At 43.4% G+C, this 23,921-nt stretch overlaps 1 protein-coding gene across 1 annotated transcript in view; it reads left to right on the top strand.

Annotated features, from left to right (window-relative positions):
* Window positions 1–3,646: 3,646 nt before the first annotated feature.
* The window catches only part of acbd3 (acyl-Coenzyme A binding domain containing 3), a 114,935-nt gene continuing 94,660 nt past the window's right edge, over window positions 3,647–23,921 (top strand). Inside the window, exon 1 of the mRNA XM_069887825.1 lies at window positions 3,647–4,018. Within this exon, the coding sequence (XP_069743926.1) occupies window positions 3,706–4,018 (313 nt within the window). The 5' untranslated portion in view covers window positions 3,647–3,705. The remainder of the gene's footprint in view (window positions 4,019–23,921) is intronic.

Here is a 23,921-nt window from a genome sequence, read left to right as displayed (position 1 = left end):
TGTGAGTGAGTGTGTATTTTGTGAGTGTGGGAGTGAGTGTGAGTGTGTATTTTGTGAGTGTGGGAGTGATTGTGAGTGAGTGTGTATTTTGTGAGTGTGTGAGTGAGTGTGTGTGAGTGAGTGTGTATTTTGTGAGTGTGGGAGTGAGTGTGTGTGAGTGAGTGTGTATTTTGTGAGTGTGGGAGTGAGTGTGAGTGTGTATTTTGTGAGTGTGGGAGTGACTGTGTGTGAGTGAGTGTGTATTTTGTGAGTGTGGGAGTGAGTGTGTGTGAGTGAGTGTGTATTTTGTGAGTGTGGGAGTGAGTGTGTGTGAGTGAGTGTGTATTTTGTGAGTGTGGGAGTGAGTGTGTGTGAGTGTGTATTTTGTGAGTGTGGGAGTGAGTGTGAGTGTGTATTTTGTGAGTGTGGGAGTGAGAGTGAGTGAGTGTGTATTTTGTGAGTGTGGGAGTGAGTGTGAGTGAGTGTGTATTTTGTGAGTGTGGGAGTGAGTGTTTGTGAGTGAGTGTGTATTTTGTGAGTGTGGGAGTGAGTGTGTGTGAGTGAGTGTGTATTTTGTGAGCGTGGGTGTGAGTGTGAGTGAGTGTGTATTTTGTGAGCGTGGGAGTGAGTGTGAGTGAGTGTGTATTTTGTGAGTGTGGGAGTGAGTGTGAGTGAGTGTGTGTGTATTTTGTGAGTGTGGGAGTGAGTGTGTGTGAGTGAGTGTGTATTTTGTGAGTGTGGGAGTGAGTGTGAGTGATTGTGTATTTTGTGAGTGTGGGAGTGAGTGTGAGTGAGTGTGTATTTTGTGAGTGTGGGAGTGAGTGTGAGTGAGTGTGTATTTTGTGAGTGTGGGAGTGAGTGTGTATTTTGTGAGTGTGGGAGTGAGTGTGTGTGAGTGAGTGTGTATTTTGTGAGTGTGGGAGTGAGTGTGTGTGAGTGAGTGTGTATTTTGTGAGCGTGAGAGTGAGTGTGTATTTTGTGAGCGTGGGAGTGAGTGTGTATTTTGTGAGTGTGGGAGTGAGTGTGAGTGAGTGAGTGTTTATTTTGTGTGTGGGAGTGAGTGTGTGTGAGTGAGTGTGTATTTTGTGAGTGTGGGAGTGAGTGTGTATTTTGTGAGTGTGGGAGTGAGTGAGTGTGAGTGAGTGTGTATTTTGTGAGTGTGGGAGTGAGTGTGAGTGAGTGTGTATTTTGTGAGTGTGGGAGTGAGTGTGAGTGAGTGAGTGTGTATTTTGTGAGTGTGGGAGTGAGTGTGAGTGAGTGTGTATTTTGTGAGTGTGGGAGTGAGTGTGAGTGAGTGTGTGTGTATTTTGTGAGTGTGGGAGTGAGTGTGAGTGAGTGAGTGTGTATTTTGTGAGTGTGGGGGTGAGTGTGTATTTTGTGAGTGTGGGAGTGAGTGTGAGTGAGTGAGTGTGTATTTTGTGAGTGTGGGAGTGAGTGTGAGTGAGTGTGTATTTTGTGAGTGTGGGAGTGAGTGTGAGTGAGTGAGTGTGTATTTTGTGAGTGTGGGAGTGAGTGTGAGTGAGTGAGTGTGTATTTTGTGAGTGTGGGAGTGAGTGTGAGTGAGTGAGTGTGTATTTTGTGAGTGTGGGAGTGAGTGAGTGTGAGTGAGTGAGTGTGTATTTTGTGAGTGTGGGAGTGAGTGTGAGTGAGTGAGTGTGTATTTTGTGAGTGTGGGAGTGAGTGTGAGTGAGTGAGTGTGTATTTTGTGAGTGTGGGAGTGAGTGTGAGTGAGTGAGTGTGTATTTTGTGAGTGTGGGAGTGAGTGTGAGTGAGTGAGTGTGTATTTTGTGAGTGTGGGAGTGAGTGTGAGTGAGTGAGTGTGTATTTTGTGAGTGTGGGGGTGAGTGTGAGTGAGTGAGTGTGTATTTTGTGAGTGTGGGAGTGAGTGTGAGTGAGTGAGTGTGTATTTTGTGAGTGTGGGAGTGAGTGTGAGTGAGTGAGTGTGTATTTTGTGAGTGTGGGGGTGAGTGTGTGTGTATTTTGTGAGTGTGGGGGTGAGTGTGAGTGAGTGTGTGTGTATTTTGTGAGTGTGGGAGTGAGTGTGAGTGAGTGAGTGTGTATTTTGTGAGTGTGGGAGTGAGTGTGAGTGAGTGAGTGTGTATTTTGTGAGTGTGGGGGTGAGTGTGAGTGAGTGAGTGTGTATTTTGTGAGTGTGGGAGTGAGTGTGAGTGAGTGAGTGTGTATTTTGTGAGTGTGGGGGTGAGTGTGTGTGTATTTTGTGAGTGTGGGGGTGAGTGTGAGTGAGTGAGTGTGTATTTTGTGAGTGTGGAGGTGAGTGTGAGTGAGTGAGTGTGTATTTTGTGAGTGTGGGGGTGAGTGTGAGTGAGTGAGTGTGTATTTTGTGAGTGTGGGGGTGAGTGTGAGTGAGTGAGTGTGTATTTTGTGAGTGTGGGGGTGAGTGTGAGTGAGTGAGTGTGTATTTTGTGAGTGTGGAGGTGAGTGTGAGTGAGTGAGTGTGTATTTTGTGAGTGTGGGGGTGAGTGTGAGTGAGTGAGTGTGTATTTTGTGAGTGTGGGGGTGAGTGTGAGTGAGTGAGTGTGTATTTTGTGAGTGTGGGAGTGAGTGTGAGTGAGTGAGTGTGTATTTTGTGAGTGTGGGGGTGAGTGTGTGTGTATTTTGTGAGTGTGGGGGTGAGTGTGAGTGAGTGTGTGTGTATTTTGTGAGTGTGGGAGTGAGTGTGAGTGAGTGAGTGTGTATTTTGTGAGTGTGGGAGTGAGTGTGAGTGAGTGAGTGTGTATTTTGTGAGTGTGGGGGTGAGTGTGAGTGAGTGAGTGTGTATTTTGTGAGTGTGGGAGTGAGTGTGAGTGAGTGAGTGTGTATTTTGTGAGTGTGGGGGTGAGTGTGTGTGTATTTTGTGAGTGTGGGGGTGAGTGTGAGTGAGTGAGTGTGTATTTTGTGAGTGTGGAGGTGAGTGTGTGTGAGTGAGTGTGTATTTTGTGAGTGTGGGGGTGAGTGTGAGTGAGTGAGTGTGTATTTTGTGAGTGTGGGGGTGAGTGTGAGTGAGTGAGTGTGTATTTTGTGAGTGTGGGGGTGAGTGTGAGTGAGTGAGTGTGTATTATGTGAGTGTGGAGGTGAGTGTGAGTGAGTGAGTGTGTATTTTGTGAGTGTGGGGGTGAGTGTGAGTGAGTGAGTGTGTATTTTGTGAGTGTGGGGGTGAGTGTGAGTGAGTGAGTGTGTATTTTGTGAGTGTGGGGGTGAGTGTGAGTGAGTGAGTGTGTATTTTGTGAGTGTGGGGGTGAGTGTGAGTGAGTGAGTGTGTATTTTGTGAGTGTGGGGGTGAGTGTGAGTGAGTGAGTGTGTATTTTGTGAGTGTGGGAGTGAGTGTGAGTGAGTGAGTGTGTATTTTGTGAGTGTGGGGGTTAGTGTGTGTCCCGTGGTCCGGAGATACACCGCCTGCTGGTACCGGGACAGTTCAACGATAATCGACGTGGTTGAACCCTCCCTCTTCGATCTCTTCTGTTTCTTTCACAATTCTCCCGGAAACACCCCCTCCACCAGCACCAGGCGGTTGATCCGGTTACAGGGGGGGGGGGGTCTGTGCGGCAGCGGGGCCGGGTCTCACTTCCACCCACCCCGTTCTCCCAGGCCGCGCCTGACCATCTCCTAGCAACGACAGGGGTTGGCTGAGGGCGCAGGCTCTGCTTCCGGCGGCCCGGCCGGAAGTGACGCGTGCGCCAGGTGACGTGGCCGCTGGGAGGAGGAGGTGGACGAGCGGCGGTGGCGGCGATGCTGGAGATGATGGCGGCGGCCGAGGGAGGCAGCGGGGCCGCAGGCGGCGGAAGGCTGGAAGTCTCCATTGACGGCCTGACCTTGAGTCCGGACCCGGAAGAGGACGAAGGGCAGAAGGGTCGTCAGCAGGCGGAGGCCTCGGCTGGCAAGACAAGCCCGGGGCTCGGGTCAGCCTCCGGCCCGGGCTCCGGGGACGGACAGGCCGCTGCTGAGGCAGACCGGGAGACCCGGGCACAGGTGGAGGAGATGGAGCAGCGGTGGGGCTTCGTCCTGTCTGAGCTCTACAGCCTGGCCCTCAGGTTCTTTAAAGGTACCGCTTGACACAACCCCCTTCCCCAAAGACAAACCCATCGCCTTTCAGGTTGCAGATTGATTGTCAAGGATACATACATGACGCTGCTGTGGGGTGTATTAAAAGGGGCAATGAGTCAGCATCCAGGAGGAGACTGAAAACTTGGCTGAACGGTGCACTCAATCACCAAAACTAGGGAGCTGATTGTTGACCAGGAAGGGACAACCAGAGGTGTACAATCCAGTGATCATTGGGGGAATCAGTGCTGGAGAGAGTGAGCAAAAGCTCTATCTCAGAAGATCTTTCCTGGCACCCAACACACCAATGGCAGCAGCTCGACTTCCTCAGGAGTTTGAGGATCTTTGGTGTGACACTGGCAAATTTCTACAAATGTGTGGTGGAAAGTGCTGACTGGCTGCATCACAGTCTGGTATAGGGACATCAATCCCCCCCTGAGCAGAAAGTCCTCCAAAAGGTGGTGGACACAGCCCAGGACATCACAGGCCTAACCCTCCCCACCATCGAGAACATCTACAGGGACCGCTGCCGTCGCAGAGCAGCAACGATCAAGGATCCGCAGCACCCAGCACACGCTCTGTTCACGCCGCGGCCATTAGGAAAGAGGTCTAGGTGCCACGAGACTTGCACCCCCAGGTTCAGGAAGAGTTGCTACTTCTCCACTGTCAGACTCCTCAACGACAAACTCAAATTGAGACTCATTTAAGAATTTTACTTTTGCTCAGTCGGTTTGTTGATAGTTCTCTCGTTGTTTATATGAATATATAGGTTCAGTTTTTTATGCACTGCCAATAACTGGTAATTCTGTCTCACCTGCAGGAAAATCTCAGGGTTGTATCATTCAGATTTATTGTCAGAGTACATACTCTCCAGTACAGAGAACAAAAACCAATAAAATGCACGTCAGAATCCTTAAATGACTCACTGAATGAGTTTGTTATTGAGGAGTCTGATAGTGGAGTGGGAGCAGCTGACCCTGAACCTGGTGGGACAAGTCTCGTGGTACCTACACCTCTTTCCTGATGGCAGCAGCGAGAACGGAGCGTGTGTGGTGGATAATGTGGATCCTTGTTGATTGCTGCTGCCCTCCAATGGCAGAGTTCCCCGTAGATGCTCTCAATGGTGGGGAGGGTTTTGACTGTGATGTCCTGGGCTGTATCCTCTACCTTTTGCAGGGCTTTGATCTTGCACATACCGGATTATGATGCACCGGTCAGCACATTTTCCACCACATGTCTAGAAATTTGCCAGTGTTTCCGATGTCTTTACCAAACCTCTGCAAACTCCTGAGGAAGTAGAAGCACTGACATGCTTTCTTCACAATGCCATTAGTCTGCTGGGTCCAGGAAAAATCCTCCCAAGAACTTAAATTTTCAATAGTCCTGTTCCAGTACCACCTGTCTCTTCTCCTTATTGATGCTATTATTGCGTCCTATTGCAAATGAACCAACAAATATGACAAGTTTATGAACATCAAGCTCCGTTAAACAAACATCCAATAATAACTGTTTCAAGTGAGAGCCAATCATTGAAGAAGATGTTAATGCACATTTTGTTGAAGGTAGCCAAATAAATGAAACATTAAAAAAAACTATAGATTCTCAAGTCAAGTGAATAAAGGGAAGCTGTTGGGACTGACCTGGTCAGGCAATGACCATGGAAGGAAGTGGTCAGTCATTTATAACCATTTACAGCACAGCCCTACTAGTCCATGCTGAACATCATCTCTCACCTAGTCCCACTGACCTGCATTTGGCCCATAACCCTCCACACCTCTCCCATCCATATACCTATCCAACCTTTCCTTGAATATTAACATCCATCTCACTTCTATCACCTCTGCCAGAAGTTCAATCCACATCCCTACCACCCTTTTGAAGAAATTTCCCATTGTGTTTCCCTTAAACTTTTCCCCTTTTACTCTCAATCCACGCCCTCTTGTTTCAATCTCCTGCACTCTCAGTGGAAGAAGCCTATCCACATTGACTCCATCCCCCTTATAATTTTGAATACCTCTCAAATCACCCCTCAACCTTCTACGGTCCAGAGAATAAAGTCCCACCCTGCTCAACTGTTCCCTGTAACTCAAACCTTGACACCCCGGCAACATTCTCGTAAACCTCCTCTGCACTCTCTCTACGCTGTCTATACCCTTTCTGTAATTCGGCGACCAAAACTGCACACAATATTCCAAATTTGGCCTGGATGGTGCCTCATCCGCTGAGTCCCTTCAACTTCTCTTTGTTTCACCAGGCAGATGCTGGGTTTAATGTCCAGTCCAAACCACAAAGTAGCACTCCCTAATGGAGTAGCATTCTCTATGTTGGTGTTTATTTTGTGATTCATAGCTCCTGGTGTTGTACATCAATGCTGTTCTATTGCTAACATAAAAATATGATTAAATATGATAACATTGTGATCTGCAAAGAAACCTAGCTCCACTTCGCTGTAATGGCTCTTCTGGAGGGAGTCTACTTCTTTCCAATGTAACTCAGCAAATTTCCTCCCGCTCCTCATTCATATTTTTATCCAATTCTGTTTTGATTTGTTGCTTGAGAATAGTAATTCAGAAAGTGGGCAGTGCTACCCTCCTGGGGGCGGTGGAAAGACCGAAGGGGAGGGTCAGGGGGCAATGAGGAAAAAGGGGCAGTCTAAACATTTGTTTGTATCTTAGTGACGTGGTCTAGGATATTGGGCCTCGAAATTCCTGGCCAGGAAATGGCAGTTGAACAAATCCGCCAGGAAATCTGGTCACAATCCTATTTCTGCGGAGTAGACCGTTGCCATACACTGGTCCATCCCTTCTGACACTTCAGCTCCACCACTGCTTTCTGTGGGGCATCAATGGATGCATGCAGAGCCTAGGTGTGGCCTGACAGAGGCGGCAACAGGGTATGGCCCAACCCATGCCCTTTGCAGATGGATCCTGTCCATTGCTCAACTTCCTTACAATGCTCCTTCCGGATTCCAAAAGGCGAATATCCCATTGATCCAGTTGTAAGTTAGCCCTTCATTCTATTCTTCCTTCTGGGCCTGAACACACATGGCCCTCTCCAAGTATTCCAGCCCTTCCAGTAGTCTCCCTTGCTATCTTACCAATCGCTGGACATATTAAAAACACCACAATCCCCTTCAGATAAGGAAAGATGGTGGTAACCACATGTCTGCCACTGTAGTGGTAATCCAGAGCCCTCTGGGGACTCACAGCTATAGGTGCCCTCATATAGTCCAGTGACTAAGGGTCCTAATCTCATCCTCTACCGTACGCCACTCTGCCCGTGACTGTAAATCCCACTGCAGCAAGGAGGGGTCCATCATTCAGACAGCAGCTTCTTCCAGACCCAAAGAGATGTGTTACCCTCCACGGCCTCAGACGGCTTCCTGACTGTATAACCCACCCAGATAACTGCTTCAAATGAGGTATGCTCATGCTGGTACCAACTGCGCCCCAATTCTGGAGCAGCCACATGGCGACAGCTGAAACTACTGTACATTGACCAGACTGCACACTAGATGCGTGCCTTTATATTCTCTGGCCCAAGTTTCCCCATCGGGGAAAGTGTATGCACCTCAAATTTTAACTGGGTGATTTTGTGTTCCTTTCGTTGCAAGGCGTCGTCAATACTACAGGAAAACTGTCAGCAGCCAAACGATCTCTCTGTGGCTCCCCTTATATCCTGTAAACTTTGATTATTTGAGGAGGGACACAAGATGGTGGCCAATCTCCTCCCTTTCTTCTGGCTTGCAATGATCCTCCAGCACGCTGACCAGACTGCCAAACTCAAAGCACCCTTCATTTTAACCTTTTGCCAGAACATCGCTCCCACCCAATTGCCAAGTTGTTTTTCCTTGAACCATTCTCAAAGTGCCAATCTGTGGTAGGAAAACCAGTTTGAAGGATTCAAACAGTGGCAATCCTCACTACATGTCAGTATGATACAATGAACTTTATTTACACACACCAATGCATAACAGGAGACACACACGCACCCCCATGCAAACCAGTAATGTTCGGATACAAGTTTGTGAAACAATACCAATGTTAATTCGAATCCGTACCTACCACCCATATGGTGATAAGCAGGCACGGCACCAATGAACAAGGTGATGTGCATCTATTTACAAATTACAAGGGCGAGACACATTTGTTGTTTTAAATTTTCACTTGACCTAATACCAAGAAAGAGGTGTGTGTTCATTGTATATGTGTGGCGGGGAGGGGGGGGGCACTAGGGATTGTGGCCTGTGAGTCAAGGGGGTGGCAGCCCAAAAAAGTTTGGGAACCTCTGCAATCGAAGAAGGTTTCCTAAATAATAACATGCATATTAGACCATAGGAGAGCGCAACACACTTTGGCCCACGATGTGTGGATTTACTACACGTATATCCAGCTGCGCTGGGTGGGTCACGTCTCCAGAATGGAGGACCATTGCCTTCCCAAGATCGTGTTATATGGCGAGCTCTCCACTGGCCACCGTGACAGAGGTGCACCAAAGAAAAGGTACAAGGACTGCCTAAAGAAATCTCTTGGTGCCTGCCACATTGACCACCGCCAGTGGGCTGATATCGCCTCCAACCGTGCATCTTGGCGCCTCACAGTTCAGCGGGCAGCAACCTCCTTTGAAGAAGACCGCAGAGCCCACCTCACTGACAAAAGGCAAAGGAGGAAAAACCCAACACCCAACCCCAACCAACGAATTTTCCCCTGCAACCGCTGGAACCGTTTCTGCCTGTCCCGCATTGGACTTGTCAGCCACAAACAGGCCTGCAGCTGACGTGGACATTTACCCCCTCCATAAATCTTCGTCTGCGAAGCCAAGCCAAAGAAGATATAAATATGGATATGTAATAGTTAATACTGTATAAATGTTGACCCCCCCCCCCCCCCAATAATTTTGGTCCAAAATTCTGGTATTTTCCATATATTGCATCTAAAAGTCAATCCACCTATTTTTGGCCTGGACGGCCTGCCACCAGAGCTCCCAATGCCCCGACTGTGAACTCTCACCTAGGCTCTGCCCATCTGAGTTCCCAACACCCTGATCATGGACTCTCGCTTAGGCCCCGACTGCCTACCCATCTCAGCTCCCGATGCCCCTATTGACGCAGGTACTTACGCCGTCAAAAAGAGTATGCATGTAACAATTGACCCTAAATTTTACCCTAAATATTTTCCATAAAATGAGGCTATTGCACGTGTATCTATGGTATATAAACCAATTCTGGCCTCGGATAAACCCTTCCTGACCTCACAGCCCATTACTGTCTTCCCCAGTTATCACTCCTCTCTACCCTTGTAGAAGCAGTTTCTTGTTACAAAGGCAATCATGGTTTGTGCATCTTCCCTCACCTTTGGCAATGAGGAAAATCCCATTTTTAGTTGCAGCATAATTTACAAAACAACTTTGCAGATAGGAAGTGATAATGCCAGAGTGATGGAAGAGATTATTTGATGTACTGAAAATGTTTAACTGAGGAAAGATTGCAGAGTATGATTGATCACTTTGGTACAGGAGCAGGGAGGTACATTTAATTAAGGCCATGAGGTAAAGTTGCAGTTCGATAAAATTCTGGTTAGGCCAAACTTGACTGTTGTGTTCAGTTCTGGTTGCCTCATGACAGGAAGGATGTGGATACTTTGGAGAGGGTGAAGAGGAAATTTACCAGGATGTTGCCTGGATTGGACATTGTGTCTTATGAAGCAAGGTTGATTGAGCTGGGGCTTTCCTCTGGAGCCATGACTTAATAGAGATGTATAAGATTATGAAGGGACAGCCGGCACATTTTTCCTGAGGTGACGATAGCAAATGCTACAGGACACCTGTTATAAGGTGAGGGAAAGAAAGTTTAGGGGAGATGTCAGTAGTATGTTTTTTTTTAAATTTAAACATACAGCACAGTGACAGCCTTTTCAGCCCCTGAGTCAGTGCTGCTCAGTTATACCCAGTTAACCTACAACCCTGTACATTTCAAAGGGTGGGAGAAAACTGGAGCACCTGGGGAAAACCCATGCAGACTTGGGGAAAACGTACAAATGGTGCTGAATTCGAACCTGCGTCGCTGGTGCTGTAATAATGTTGCACTAACCACTTCACGAATCATGTGGCAGTGTCTAGCTTTGACATGTTTTTTTACACGGAGGGTAGTGGGTGCCTGGAATGCATTGCCAAGGGTGATGATGGAGGCTGGAACAATAGGGGCATTTAAAAGACTCTTAGGCAGGTATAAATATTTAAGAAAAATAGAAGGTTGTGGGTGTGAGGTGGGGAAGGATTAGATTGTTGTGAAGTAGATCGCATATCGTGGGTCGAAGGGCCTGTACTGTGCTGGAATGTTCTGTGTTCAGCCAAATGGACAGAAATGATCATTTATCTCAGCACAATTTGGTGGAAGATTTACAAAAAATAGCAAAAATAATTTCCCTTGAGTGTTGAGACCAAAAGCCTTTCCTGTAAAGGTGAGAGAGGCAGAAAGCAGGGGCATTCAAAAAGTATGTGGTTGGGCTGCAAGGTAATTGTTGGAGTAAGATTTCAGCGGCTGCTCTCTGGAGCAAGCTGCCAGAGATGGTGGTGGAATCAGCTACATTTGCTGCACTTACCAGACACTTGGAAAGGCAGAGAAATATATGGTCCTTATGTGGGCAAAAAGGTTTTTTTTTAATTTTTTATTTTTCACACCATAAATCACATTAACCATGATACACACTTTTTCCTTTTCACACATATACAGTGACATTTTCTTCCCCCCCCCCCCCTCCTCCCAACCCACCGCCCCCCCCCATCCATTTAAGGTATACAATCTAGGATACATTAAACCAGTCAGACAATGTTGTCACTCAACAAAAATACACCAGAAATTCTACTGAGTCCATTCTTTTCATTTCCTTCTCCTTCCATCAACTTAGGTAATGATTGTCCCCGGTAGGTTTTCGCTATTGTATTTAATGTAAAGCTCCCATATTTGTTTGAATATTTCAATATTATTTCTTAAACTATATGTTATTTTTTCTAATGGAATACATTTATTCATTTCTATATACCATTGTTGTATTCTCAAATTATCTTCCAATTTCCAGGTTGACATAATACATTTTTTTGCTACGGCTAGAGCTATCTTAACAAATCTTTTTTGTGCATCCTCCAAATCAATTCCAAATTCTTTGTTTTTTATGTTACTTAGGAGAAAGATCTCTGGATTCTTTGGTATATTGTTTTCTGTTATTTTATTTAATATCTGATTGAGATCTTCCCAAAATTTTCTACTTTCTCACATGTCCAGATTGCATGAATTGTTGTTCATGTGGACAAAAAGGTTGACAAGGATCTGTCCCCAGTTCCCAGGTTATGAACAGCTCATACTTATGAGCGGGCTATTCCCCAATTCTCGCAAAATTTTACCTCACGAATGCTAAATAAGAACCATAAGTCACTGTTCCGCCTTGCGTACAAATTCAGCTTATGGACAGTCAGGGAACAACTCATTCGTAACCTGGGGACTGCCTGTACTGCTTTATTTCAGTGGGCAAGCATGGAATGGTCAGTGCCACCATGATGCCAGTTTAGCACATCTGCTTGCACGTGGTCAATATCCCTCCATTCGATATCTCTTCATATGTCTGAAGGACTCGTAAATGTTCTCTTTCTCTCCCCTTTCGCACAAGCATGATGAATTCTTACCTCATCCCTTATCATATCCAATTAACACCTTTTATTGGTCTGGATTCCTCCCCCAGGCAGCATTGTCTGAATTTTGAGACTTTCTGAGTTCTCCTGCTTCTGGCTCATTCTGCCCATTCCCTGAAGAAGGGCTCAGGCCTGAAACGTCGGCAATATTGTATATCTTTGTCTGCCACGGACACTGAAAAGTCCAGCTGAGTTCCTCCAGCATTTCGATGTTTTTACTGCAATCACAGCATCTGCAGACTTTTGTGTTTTGTGTTTCATCCTATTCCTGGCATAAATCAGTTCCTATGTTGCAAATCTTCTTAAACTCTTCCCCTTCTCACCTGCCTGTCATAATCTTTTGTGTTTCTATTAGGTTCCCCTCAGTCTCTGACCATCCAGAGAAAATTATTGAATTTGTTCAACGTCCAGGTAAACCTCTTCTGCACCCTTTTCAAGGTCTTCATGCCTTTCATGTAATGCAGCAACTAGAACTACACACAATAGTTCAAATATGGTCTAACTAATGTTTTAAACAGTTGCAAAGTGACTTCGCAACTTTAATACTCAACTCCTTGACCAATCAGAGCTGCCAAAAATGTTGATTATATCTCTTTGTGTGGTCTGCTGAGTTTCTCCAGCACTTTTGTGTATTGCATGACAGTCACAGCGTCTGCAGACTTCCCTGTTTAACAGTTTTTCCATTTGCTTATGATGCCACTTTCAGGGAGCTATGAACTTGGTCTCCAAGATTCCTGTGTGTGCATCTTAAGGGTCCTGCCATTTACTGTGCACTTTTCTCTTGCATTTGCTCTCCCAAAGTGCCACATCTTATGTTTGTCTGGATTAAACACCATCTCCCATTTCTCTGCCCATATTTCAACTGGTCTACATCTTGGGGAATGCTCATAAACTTGCAGAGACTCTATGGGCTGAAATGACTTAATTAATTCTGTATTATATGTAAATGTATCAATATGAAAATATTACAGTAAAACCTCTGTTACCTGGAATTTAAGTATTTTGCAGTCTCAAGCAACTGGCAAAAAAAAATCACGGAAAATAAATAGGTAAAAAATACGGAAATTTAAAATTGGTGCATCTTGCCGTTAGCTCACCAATCAGATTTCAGATTTATTATCAAACTATATACATGACATCACATACAACCCTGAGATTCCTTTTACCTGCAGGCACGATAGAATTACCACTAATTGGTAGTCCAAAAAATGTACTGTACACAGTGTAAACATGTAAACAAATAAAAGAATTGGAAACAGAAAATGAATGTAAGCAAACTGCAATACAGAGAGAACAAAAGAAAATCAATAAATGAGTCTCTGATTGAGTTTGCCATGAAGAGTCTAATGATGGAGGGATAGCAACTGTTCCTGAACTTGGTGGTGCGAGTCTTGTGGAACCTATACATCTTTCCTGATAGTAGCAGTGTGCTGGGTGTCGTAGGCCTTTGATGCTTCCTGCTGCCCTTTGATGGCAGCGTTCCCTATAGATGTCATAGTGGGGAGGGTTTTGCCTGTGATGTCCTGGGCTGTGTCCACAATCTTTTGGAGGGCTTTCTGCTCAGGGGTATTTGTGTCCCCATACCAGACTGTGATGCAGCCGGTCAGCACACTTTCTCGAAATTTGCCAGGGTTTCTAGTGTCATTGCAAACCTCTGCAAACTTCTGAGGAAGTAGAGGCACTGATGTGCTTTCTTCACAATGCCATTGGTGTATTGGATCCAGGAAAGATCCTACGAGATAGTGACTCCAAAGAACTCCACCTCTAATCCCACAGATCCTCTGGCTTTTCTTTCCTGAAGTCAATAATCAGCTCCTTAGTTTTGGTGACATTGAGTGCACCATTCAGCCAAGTTTTCAATCTCCATCCTGGACGCTGAATTATCCCCTTCCTTTATACAACCCACTACTGTGGTATCGTCAGCAAATTTGGAGATAGTATTATTGTCGTACCGAGCTACACAGTCATAGGTGTAAAGAGAGAAGAGCAGGGAGCAAAGAGCACAGCCCTGTGGTGCTCTTGCGGGATATATTATATATTTTTTATAGATATATATATATATATATATATATGAATATGTTTTTAAAAGAGATTGTGGGGTTCGCAAACAGATACTTACACTTCACATCTCATTTAAAAATTCAAGAGCTTTGCTGAAGCCAAACATTCAGGCACCAGTGGCTTTGCAAAGCAACTTCAGAAGCAAGTGCAAATGGAACAAAGTCCAACTCATAAAGATCTGATAAAGATCTTTCAGGGATTGGATTTGGAGCCTTGGGAGGGGTTCTGGGTTTTACAAGCAGAGAGAGAGGAAAGAAAACAGGATTTCTTTCTCTTAGAGAGAGGGAAGTGTGAGTTCTACAGTGGCTTTTGAGGCTGCAACATGGCAGACAGGTTTGTTGAATACTCAATTTTGAAGATGGGTTCTGAGTTCAGTCTGTTCAAAGCCCTTGTGGCCCTTACAAGAGGAAATGGCTGGCTGGAGTGTTTCTCCTGAAATAAGGGAAACAAGAGGAACTCTGTGGTGACCTGGAAGAAGAGGTTATCATTTGGAAAACCCATGATGGGGCAAGTTTCTTCGGCCAGACACTGAAGTGACTGATCGGAAGAAATCAGTTTGTGTGTGTCCAATGAGCAATAAATATCTCTCTGAAACCAACAAGAACCTTCCTGAGCGATAACCATTTTCCTTTAAGCACCATTAAATTCTTTTTCTTTCTTTGGCTTGGCTTCGCGGACGAAGATTTATGGGGGGTAATATCCACGTCAGCTGCAGGCTCGTTTGTGGCTGACAAGTCCGATGCGGGACAGGCAGACACGGTTGCAGCGGTTGCAAGGGAAAATTGGTTGGTTGGGGTTGGGTGTTGGGTTTTTCCTCCTTTGTCTTTTGTCAGTGAGGTGGGCTCTGCGGTCTTCTTCAAAGGAGGTTGCTGCCCGCCGAACTGTGAGGCGCCAAGATGCACAGTTGGAGGCGATATCAGCCCACTGACGGTGGTCAATGTGGCAGGCACCAAGAGCTTTCTTTAGGCAGTCCTTGTATCACTTCTTTGGTGCACCTCTGTCTCGGTGGCCAGTGGAGAGCTCGCCATATAACACGATCTTGGGAAGGCGTTGGTCCTCCATTCTGGAGACGTGACCTACCCAGCGCAGTTGGATCTTCAGCAGCATGGATTCGATGCTGTCGGCCTCTGCCATCTCGAGTACTTCGATGTTGGAGATGAAGTCGCTCCATTGAATGTTGAGAATGGAGCGGAGACAACGCTGGTGGAAGCGTTCTAGGAGCCGTAGGTGATGCCGGTAGAGGACCCATGATTCGGATGAGCACAGTATAAGAATTGCCTGATAGAGGTGAACTTGGAGAAGTGAAAAGTGAATGATTGGACAGTGAAACCGAGAACTTTCTTGAACATATACACATTACATACACATGCGCTTAGGATTATAAGGGGGTTAAGTTAATAGCAACAAGTTAAAGTTTGATCCTGTTTTTATGTTTAAATAAAATTATAAGTAACTTTTGTTTAAGTAACCATTTGTCTCGATGAATTTCTATGCTGCTGGGTTTTGGGATCCTCTGGGCTCGTAACAATAACGTTGCTCCAAAGAGGTTCTGACCTGCTGCTGAACCTTCCAGAATTGAAAGTGAACGACTAGAGTAGCAGAACACCTTGAGATGGACAATACAAGATGACCGGTGTCCCTCAGAAACCCGTGCTTTCTCTGCAACTATGCCCGTGCTCACTGCAATTTATGTCATCTGGAGCCAAATTCACTGTTGACCCATGAATAGGCAACAATATAAACAGTGTGCGGAGCAGATTAAATTGCAAAGGCATTAAACAAATGAAGAGAATGGTGGCAAATTGAATGGGCAAATATGTTCGCTAATTGGCTCTTCATCGCAATGCAACAGGGTCCTTTCTATTTGGTTAAGACATGGAAGTGAGGGTAAAAAATAAGGGAGATATACCCAAAGGCTCAGCTTCTTCACTGACCTTCCATTGTAAGATAAGAGATTGGGATGTTTGCTGTGATTACACAATCTTCAATTCCATTTACCACTGTGAAGCAGTCTGCGCTCACTTGCAGTAAGGCCTAGACCAGTGGTTCTTAGTCTTTTATTCCCACTCACATACCACCTTAAGTCATCCCTTACTAACCACAGAGCACTTATGGCAGCTATAAGCCGTTAACGGTCAAGACCAGAGGATGCAAGCTACAATTTTAAAAATTGCAGAAATGGGCAGACACATGTCAAGTGAATGTTTAATGCAGGGAAATGTGAGATGGTCCATTTTTGGAAGGAAGTTTGAAAGAAGTCAATACAAACTGTACTTGGATATCATGTTGCAAATAATTTCCCTCCTGAGACGCCAAAGATTTCCAAGACTCATTTCCAAGACTCAGAGGCACCATCATTTCAGAGCATAGTGGGCTCGACAAGGACAGATGCACAAGGAATTACATGGATGAGAGGGGATTGGAGGGCGATGACCCCAATGTTAGCAAATGGGACTAAAGCAGGAAGGCATGTTATTCGGCATGGACAATCACTGTGCGTGGGCCTGTTTCCTTCCTGTCAGATTCTATTACACTTTTCTGTCTCATGTTTATTGTTAACATATTCTAAAATGTGCATATGCCCCTAAATTCTTCCAAATGTTGAGCAGATGATGCAATACCGGTGAATTCCTACGTTGTACCAATTTTTCATCCCATTTATATAGTATATGTTCAGGTATCTTCTCCCCAATTTTATCTAGTTCTAATCTGGTCCAATCTGGTTTTTCCTTTGTTTGATAAAAATCTGATAGGTATCTTAATTGTGCGGCTCTATAATAATTTTTAAAGCTTGGTAGTTGTAAGCCTCCTTGATGGTACCATTCTGTTAATTTATCTAGTGCTATCCTCGGTTTCCCCCCTTTCCATAAGAATTTCCTTATTATTTTCTTTAACTCCTTGAAGAATTTCTCTGTTAGGCGTATTGGTAATGACTGAAATAGGTATTGTATCCTTGGGAAAATGTTCATTTTAATACAGTTTATCCTTCCTATCAGTGTTAGTGGTAAGTCTTTCCAATGCTCTAAGTCGTCTTGTAATTTTTTTCATTAATGGATGGTAATTGAGTTTATATAGATGGCCGAGGTTTTTATTTAGTAGTATACCTAGGTATCGCATTGCTTGTGTTTACCATCTAAATGGCGATTCTCTCTTAAACTTTGTGAAATCTGCATTATTCATTGGCATTGCTTCACTTTTATTTGTGTTGATCTTGTACCCCAATACTTCTCCATATTCCTTCAATTTCCTATGTAATTCTTTTATTGATATTTCTGGTTCTGTTAAGTATATTATAATGTCATCTGCAAATAGACTGATTTTATATTCCTTCTCTTTTATTTTTATCCCTTTTATTTTATATTTTGTTCTTATCAGTTCTGCTAGTGGTTCTATAGCTAACGCGAACAGTGAGGGAGATAGTGGACATCCCTGCCTTGTTGATCTGCTTAAGTTAAATTGTTTTGATATATATCCATTTACTGTCACTATCGCCAATGGTCCCTTATATAATGCTTTAATCCAATTAATATATTTCTCTGGTATTTTTGTATTTTTGTAGTACTTTGAATAAATAATTCCATTCTACTCTGTCAAAGGCCTTCTCTGCGTCTAAAGCAACCGCTACTGTTGGAGTTTTATTTCCTTCTACTGCATGAATTAAGTTAATAAATTTACAGATATTGTCTGTTGTTCGTCTTTTTTTAATAAATCCAGTTTGGTCTAGATTTACTATTTTTTGTACATAGTTGGCAAATCTGTTTGCTAATAGTTTAGCTATTATCTTATAATCTGTGTTAAGTAAAGATATTGGTCTATATGACGCTGGTGCAAGTGTATCTTTCCCTGTCTTTGGTATTACTGTAATTATTGCTGTTTTGCATGAATCTGGTATGCTTTGTGTTTTATCAATCTGGTTGATTACTTCCAGAAGGGAAGGAATTAATAAATCTTTAAATGTTTTATAGAATTCTGTTGGGAATCCATCCTCTCCTGGTGTTTTAATGTTGGGTAGTTTTTTTAATATCTCCTGTAATTCTTCTATTTCAAATGGTTTTAGTAATTTATTTTGCTCCTCTGTTTGTAATTTTGGTAGTTCAATTTTAGTTAGAAATTCATCTATTTTGTCTTCTTTCCCTTCGTTTTCAGTTTGATATAATTGCTCGTAGAATTCCCTGAAGTTTTCATTGATCTCCGTTGGATTATATGTAATTTGTTTGTCCTTTCTCCTTAATGCCAATACCATTCTTTTAGTTTGTTCTGTCTTAAGCTGCCACGCTAGAATTTTGTACATTTTTTCTCCTAGCTCATAATATTTCTGCTTTGTCTTCATTATGTTCTTCTCCACCTTATATGTTTGTAGTGTTTCATATTTTTTTTTTGTCTGCCAATTCTCTTCTTTTAGTTGTATCTTCCTTTATTGCTAATTCTTTTTCTATATCTGTTATTTCCCTTTCCAACTGTTCTGTTTCCCAATTGTAGTCCTTCTTCACCTTAGTTACATAACTTATTATTTGCCCTCTGATGAATGCTTTCATTGCGTCCCATAGTATAAACTTATCTTTCACTGATTCCGTATTTATTTCAAAGTACATTTTAATTTGTCGTTCAATAAATTCTCTAAAATCCTGTCTTTTAAGTAGCATGGAGTTTAATCTCCATCTATACATTCTTGGTGGTATGTCCTCTAGCTCTATTGCCAATAACAGGGGTGAGTGGTCCGATAATAGTCTAGCTTTATATTCCATTTTCCTAACTCTCCCTTGAATGTGGGCTGATAACAGGAATAGGTCTATCCTTGAGTATGTTTTATGTCTACCTGAATAGTATGAATATTCCTTTTCCTTTGGGTGTTGTTTCCTCCATATATCCAAAAGTTGCATTTCTTGCATCGATTTAATTATAAATTTGGTTACTTTGTTCTTTCTGTTAGTTTTTTTTCCAGTTTTATCCATGTTTGAGTCCAAATTAAGGTTAAAATCCCCTCCTATTAATATGTTCCCTTGCGTATCTGCTATCTTCAAAAAGATATCTTGCATAAATTTTTGATCTTCTTCATTAGGTGAATATACATTGAGTAAATTCCAAAATTTTGAATATATCTGACATTTTATCATTACGTATCTCCCTGCTGGATCTATTATTTCCTCTTCTATTTTGATTGGTACATTTTTATTGATTAATATAGCTACTCCTCTGGCTTTTGAATTATATGACGCTGCTGTTACGTGTCCTACCCAGTCTCTCTTTAATTTCTTGTGTTCCACTTCAGTTAAATGTGTTTCTTGTTCGAATGCTATATTAATTTTTTTCTTTTTTCAGTAAATTTAGCAGTTTCTTCCTTTTGATTTGGTTATGTATTTCATTAATATTTAAAGTCATATAGTTCAACATAGCCATTTCATACATTGTTTATTTTTCCTTTCCGTTTCCTCATCACCACTTTCCCTTCTTATCCATTTCTGCTTTCTTTTTTTGAACACATTATAAGACAACATTTCTAAAACATAAAATATTTCCACTATTCTTATATCTAAAATTCCTTTAACCCCAATAGTCCCTCCCGTTTCTGAGTTGCCCTTTGTCGGGCAACCACATCTCTCCATTTGGATTTGCGAATCCGCTCGCAAGCATCAACTGATTTCGCAGTGACTGTAATTCTTCCCCAACCAGTCCCCCCAGAAAAAATTTTAATCTTCATATATAACAAAGGTCACTCTCTTAATTCCCTCCTTACTTCCTTTTTACTCTTTCTTTCCCTTCTTAGTTCTTACCTATACTCTATCAATGTGCCTGCCACATTGACCACCGCCAGTGGGCTGATAACGCCTCAAACCGTGCATCTTGGCGCCTCACAGTTTGGCGGGCAGCAACCTCCTTTGAAGAAGACCGCAGAGCCCACCTCACTGACAAAAGGCAAAGGAGGAAAAACCCAACACCCAACCCCAACCAACCAATTTTCCCCTGCAACCGCTGCAATCGTGTCTGCCTGTCCCGCATTGGACTTGTCAGCCACAAACGAGCCTGCAGCTGACGTGGACTTTTTACCCCCTCCATAAATCTTCGTCCGCGAAGCCAAGCCAAAGAAAGATACTCTATTTTTTATATATACACACACACACACACACATATATATATATATATATATATATATATAAAAATATATACCTACATACACACATACATATAGTTTGTTGTCATTTTTGTTCTTGTTACATCTCTTCATCTCTCTGTCTGTTTTGTAGTTGTTCTGCAAATTTTCGTGCTTCTTCTGGATCCGAGAATAGTTTGTTTTGCTGCCCCGGAATAACTATTTTAAGTACCGCTGGGTATTTTAACATAAATTTATATCCTTTTTTCCATAGGGTCATTTTTGCTGCATTGAACTCCTTTCTCTTCTTCAGGAGTTCAAAAATTATATCTGGATAGAAAAAATTTTTTTGACCCTTGTATTCCAGTGGTTTTTTGTCTTCTCTTATTTTCTTCATTGCCTTCTCCAATATATTTTCTCTTGTTGTATATCTTAAGAATTTTACTAGAATGGATCTTGGTTTTTGTTGTGGTTGTGGTTTAGGGTCTAATGTTCTGTGTGCCCTTTCTATTTCCATTTCTTCCTGTAATTCTGGTCTTCCTAGGACCCTGGGGATCCATTCTTTTATAAATTCTCTCATATTCTTGCCTTCTTCATCTTCCTTAAGGCCCACTATCTTTATATTGTTTCTTCTATTATAATTTTTCATTATATCTATCTTCTGAGCTAACAGCTCCTGTGACTCTTTAACTTTTTTATCAGATTCTTCTAATTTCTTTTTTAAGTCATCTACTTCCATTTCTATGGCTGTTTCTCGTTCTTCCACCTTGTCTACTCTTTTTCCTATATCTGTCATGATCATCTCTAATCTATTCACTTTTTCTTCTGTACTTTTTATTTCACTGAATTCTTGTGACTGCCATTCTTTTACTGTTTCCAAATATTCTTTAAAAAATATATATATCCATGTACTTGCCCTTCCCTTCATCTTCCATTTCTCTGTGTTCTTCCTCTTCTTCTTCTGAGTCCACTCCAGGATCTGTGTCCTTTACCTCTGTCTCTTCTGGTTTTCTTGTTGGGTTGTTTGTTTTATCTTGTTGAGTATTTTTGGTCTTCTTATTTTTATTAGAAATGTCTTGGTGTTGGTCTTCTTCCTCTGGGTTGGTCATCTGTTGTTTCTTTGATTTCTTATTTTTATTCTCTTCCTTGTTCTCATTATTTTCTATGTTTTCCTCTTGCTGTTGTGTTGTAGTTTCCTGTTTCAGCTGTGGAGATCTACTCCTCAGCTGGTCCCCCCTCCCGTCAGTGTTATTTTTGTCTTGAGGATTCGCGCATGCGCGGTTGCGCACTTTTGTTTGGCTCCGTGAGCCATTTTTGTAGTCCCGAGTTTGGGGCTTCGACTGACCTCAGGGAGCGGGCTTCTCTCTCCATGGCGGGCCTCCTCGTACCGTTAAGGCCTTCACCTTCTTCTTCCGACGTCTTTCCTTCTTCTTTTCTTCCCGTTGTTTTTGGTTTTTCTTTCTTCGCTGCCATTTTCTCCACACTTTTACTTTCACTTTGTTTTGGTTTTTATGTTTCTGCCTTTGCTTTTTCTCTATCTTTTTTTAACTTTTCTGGAGAGGGCTGGAGTTCCCCTACCGGCCACTACTCCATCACGTGACTCTCGTCCAGCCATTTCTACCTTTTGCAGCCTTCTGCATTCCTGGGCATTCGAATCCCCTAACTAGGCTGTGATGCTTTACACCAGTGGTTCTCAACCTTTTTCTTTCCATTCACATCCCACTTTAGGTAATCTCTATGCCATAGGTGCTCTGTGATTAGTGAGGGATTGCTTAAGGTGGGATGTGGGTGGGAAGGGAAGGTTGAGAATCACTGCTCTAGACCCAATTGTTACTGAAATATTTTGCTTGAGAAAATTTGTCACATAAACTGTACACATAACGAGTCAAACTTTTAATCGTCCCTAATTGACTCGTTATGTGTACAGTTTATGTGACAAATTTTCTCAAGCAAAATATTTCAGTAACAATTGGGTCTAGAGCAGTGATTCTCAACCTTTCCTTCCCACCCACATCCCACCTTAAGCAATCCTTTACTAATCACAGAGCACCGATGGCATAGGGATTACTTAAAGTGGGATGTGAGTGGAAAGAAAAAGGTTGAGAACGACTGCTTTACAGTGTGCACCTGTAGAAGTTTATTGTAGAAGAGTATTCCATGGCATGGCAAATCTCCTCAAAGTCCTTAGAAAGTCAAAGCATTAAGGTGCCTTTTTCACAGTTATTTCCATGTGCTGGCTCCAGGAGAGGTCTCCTGAAATATGGACCCCCATAAGCTTGAAGGTTCTGACTGTCTCCACCTCCATCCTATCAATGCAGATGGTACATTGTCCCTTGGTCTCCCTAAAATCAACAATAATTTCCTTGGTCTTGGTGCTGTTGAGAGCAAGATTGTTGTTCTGGCACCACCAACCACGTTCTCAATCTCCATCCTGACTTCTGGCTCATCATCTCCAGTCTGCCAACAACTGCTGTGCCATCTGCCCATTTTTAGATTGGGTTGGAGCCAAACTGGGCTGTGGAGTTGAGTGATAGTCAGCGTGGAGGAGGTGAAATTTCTGATATCCTCTAATTAGGATCTGGTGATGAAGATGTCGAGGATCCAGTGGCAGAGGGATGAACAGAGAGTCCCAGATCCCTTAGTTTGGTCATGTTTTGCTGGTATGATGGTCTTGAATGCCAAGCTGTAGTCAATGAACAACAGCTGCTGCAGGAGTTCCTGTGCTCTGAGAGATCTAGTGATGAATGGAGGGTCAAAGAGATGGCGTCTGCCGTTGACCTGTTGCGCCAATATTGGCAAATTGAAGTGCTCCATAGCCCATCATCTCAAAGCACTTCATCTCCATTGTGTAGTATACATCATGTGTCTAGCTGAATTTGCTCCAAACATTTTGGGAACTTGACATTATCCAAGATGGGTGCCCTGACTTCACTGATGTCCTCTACAGAACCCAAGGCATTTGTTTCCTCCACCATAAGTGCACACTAACTGCAGCATTTCCAATCTACAAAATGCACCACAGTAACTCCAACATCAGCACCCAAACTCATGATCCTTGCTATGAAGATGGGAATGGGGTTCAGATGCACAGAAACACCATGCCTCACATCCAAGTTGCACAGCAGGCTGCAGCATTTCAAGAAAGTAGCTCACCACGTCTTTTTGGGGGCATGTGGACATTTTCATTTTTGTTTTGATTTTTTTGGTAAATTTCATCCCACCCATGAGCTCCCAAATACCCCCATGTGACCAATTAACCTACAAATTCTGAATGTCTTTGGAATGTGGGAGGACACCAGAGCACCCGAAGGAAACACATACAGACAAGGGGAGAACGTACACATTCCTTACAGACTGCACTGGATTTGAACCTGGGTTACACGAAAACCAACAAGGTCGGGTCAGATACAGCAATGAGCTCTCTGAACCCTTCTCCATTAACAATGGCGTGAAGCAAGGCTGTGTTCTCGCACCAACCCTCTTTTTAATCTTCTTCAGCATGATGCTGAACCAAGCCATGAAAGACCCCAACAATGAAGACGCTGTTTACATCCGGTACCGCACGGATGGCAGTCTCTTCAATCTGAGGCGCCTGCAAGCTCACACCAAGACACAAGAGAAACTTGTCCGTGAACTACTCTTTGCAGACGATGCCGCTTTAGTTGCCCATTCAGAGCCAGCTCTTCAGCGCTTGACGTCCTGTTTTGCGGAAACTGCCAAAATGTTTGGCCTGGAAGTCAGCCTGAAGAAAACGGAGGTCCTCCATCAGCCAGCTCCCCACCATGACTACCAGCCCCCCCACATCTCCATCGGGCACACAAAACTCAAAACGGTCAACCAGTTTACCTATCTCGGCTGCACCATTTCATCAGATGCAAGGATCGACAATGAGATAGACAACAGACTCGCCAAGGCAAATAGCGCCTTTGGAAGACTACACAAAAGAGTCTGGAAAAACAACCAACTGAAAAACCTCACAAAGATAAGCGTATACAGAGCCGTTGTCATACCCACACTCCTGTTTGGCTCCGAATCATGGGTCCTCTACCGGCATCACCTATGGCTCCTAGAA

Source organism: Narcine bancroftii, chromosome 6 (assembly GCF_036971445.1).
Source record: "Narcine bancroftii isolate sNarBan1 chromosome 6, sNarBan1.hap1, whole genome shotgun sequence".
In the NCBI taxonomy this organism is placed as follows: Eukaryota; Metazoa; Chordata; class Chondrichthyes; order Torpediniformes; family Narcinidae; genus Narcine; species Narcine bancroftii.
This window is presented reverse-complemented; position numbering and strand designations above follow the sequence as displayed.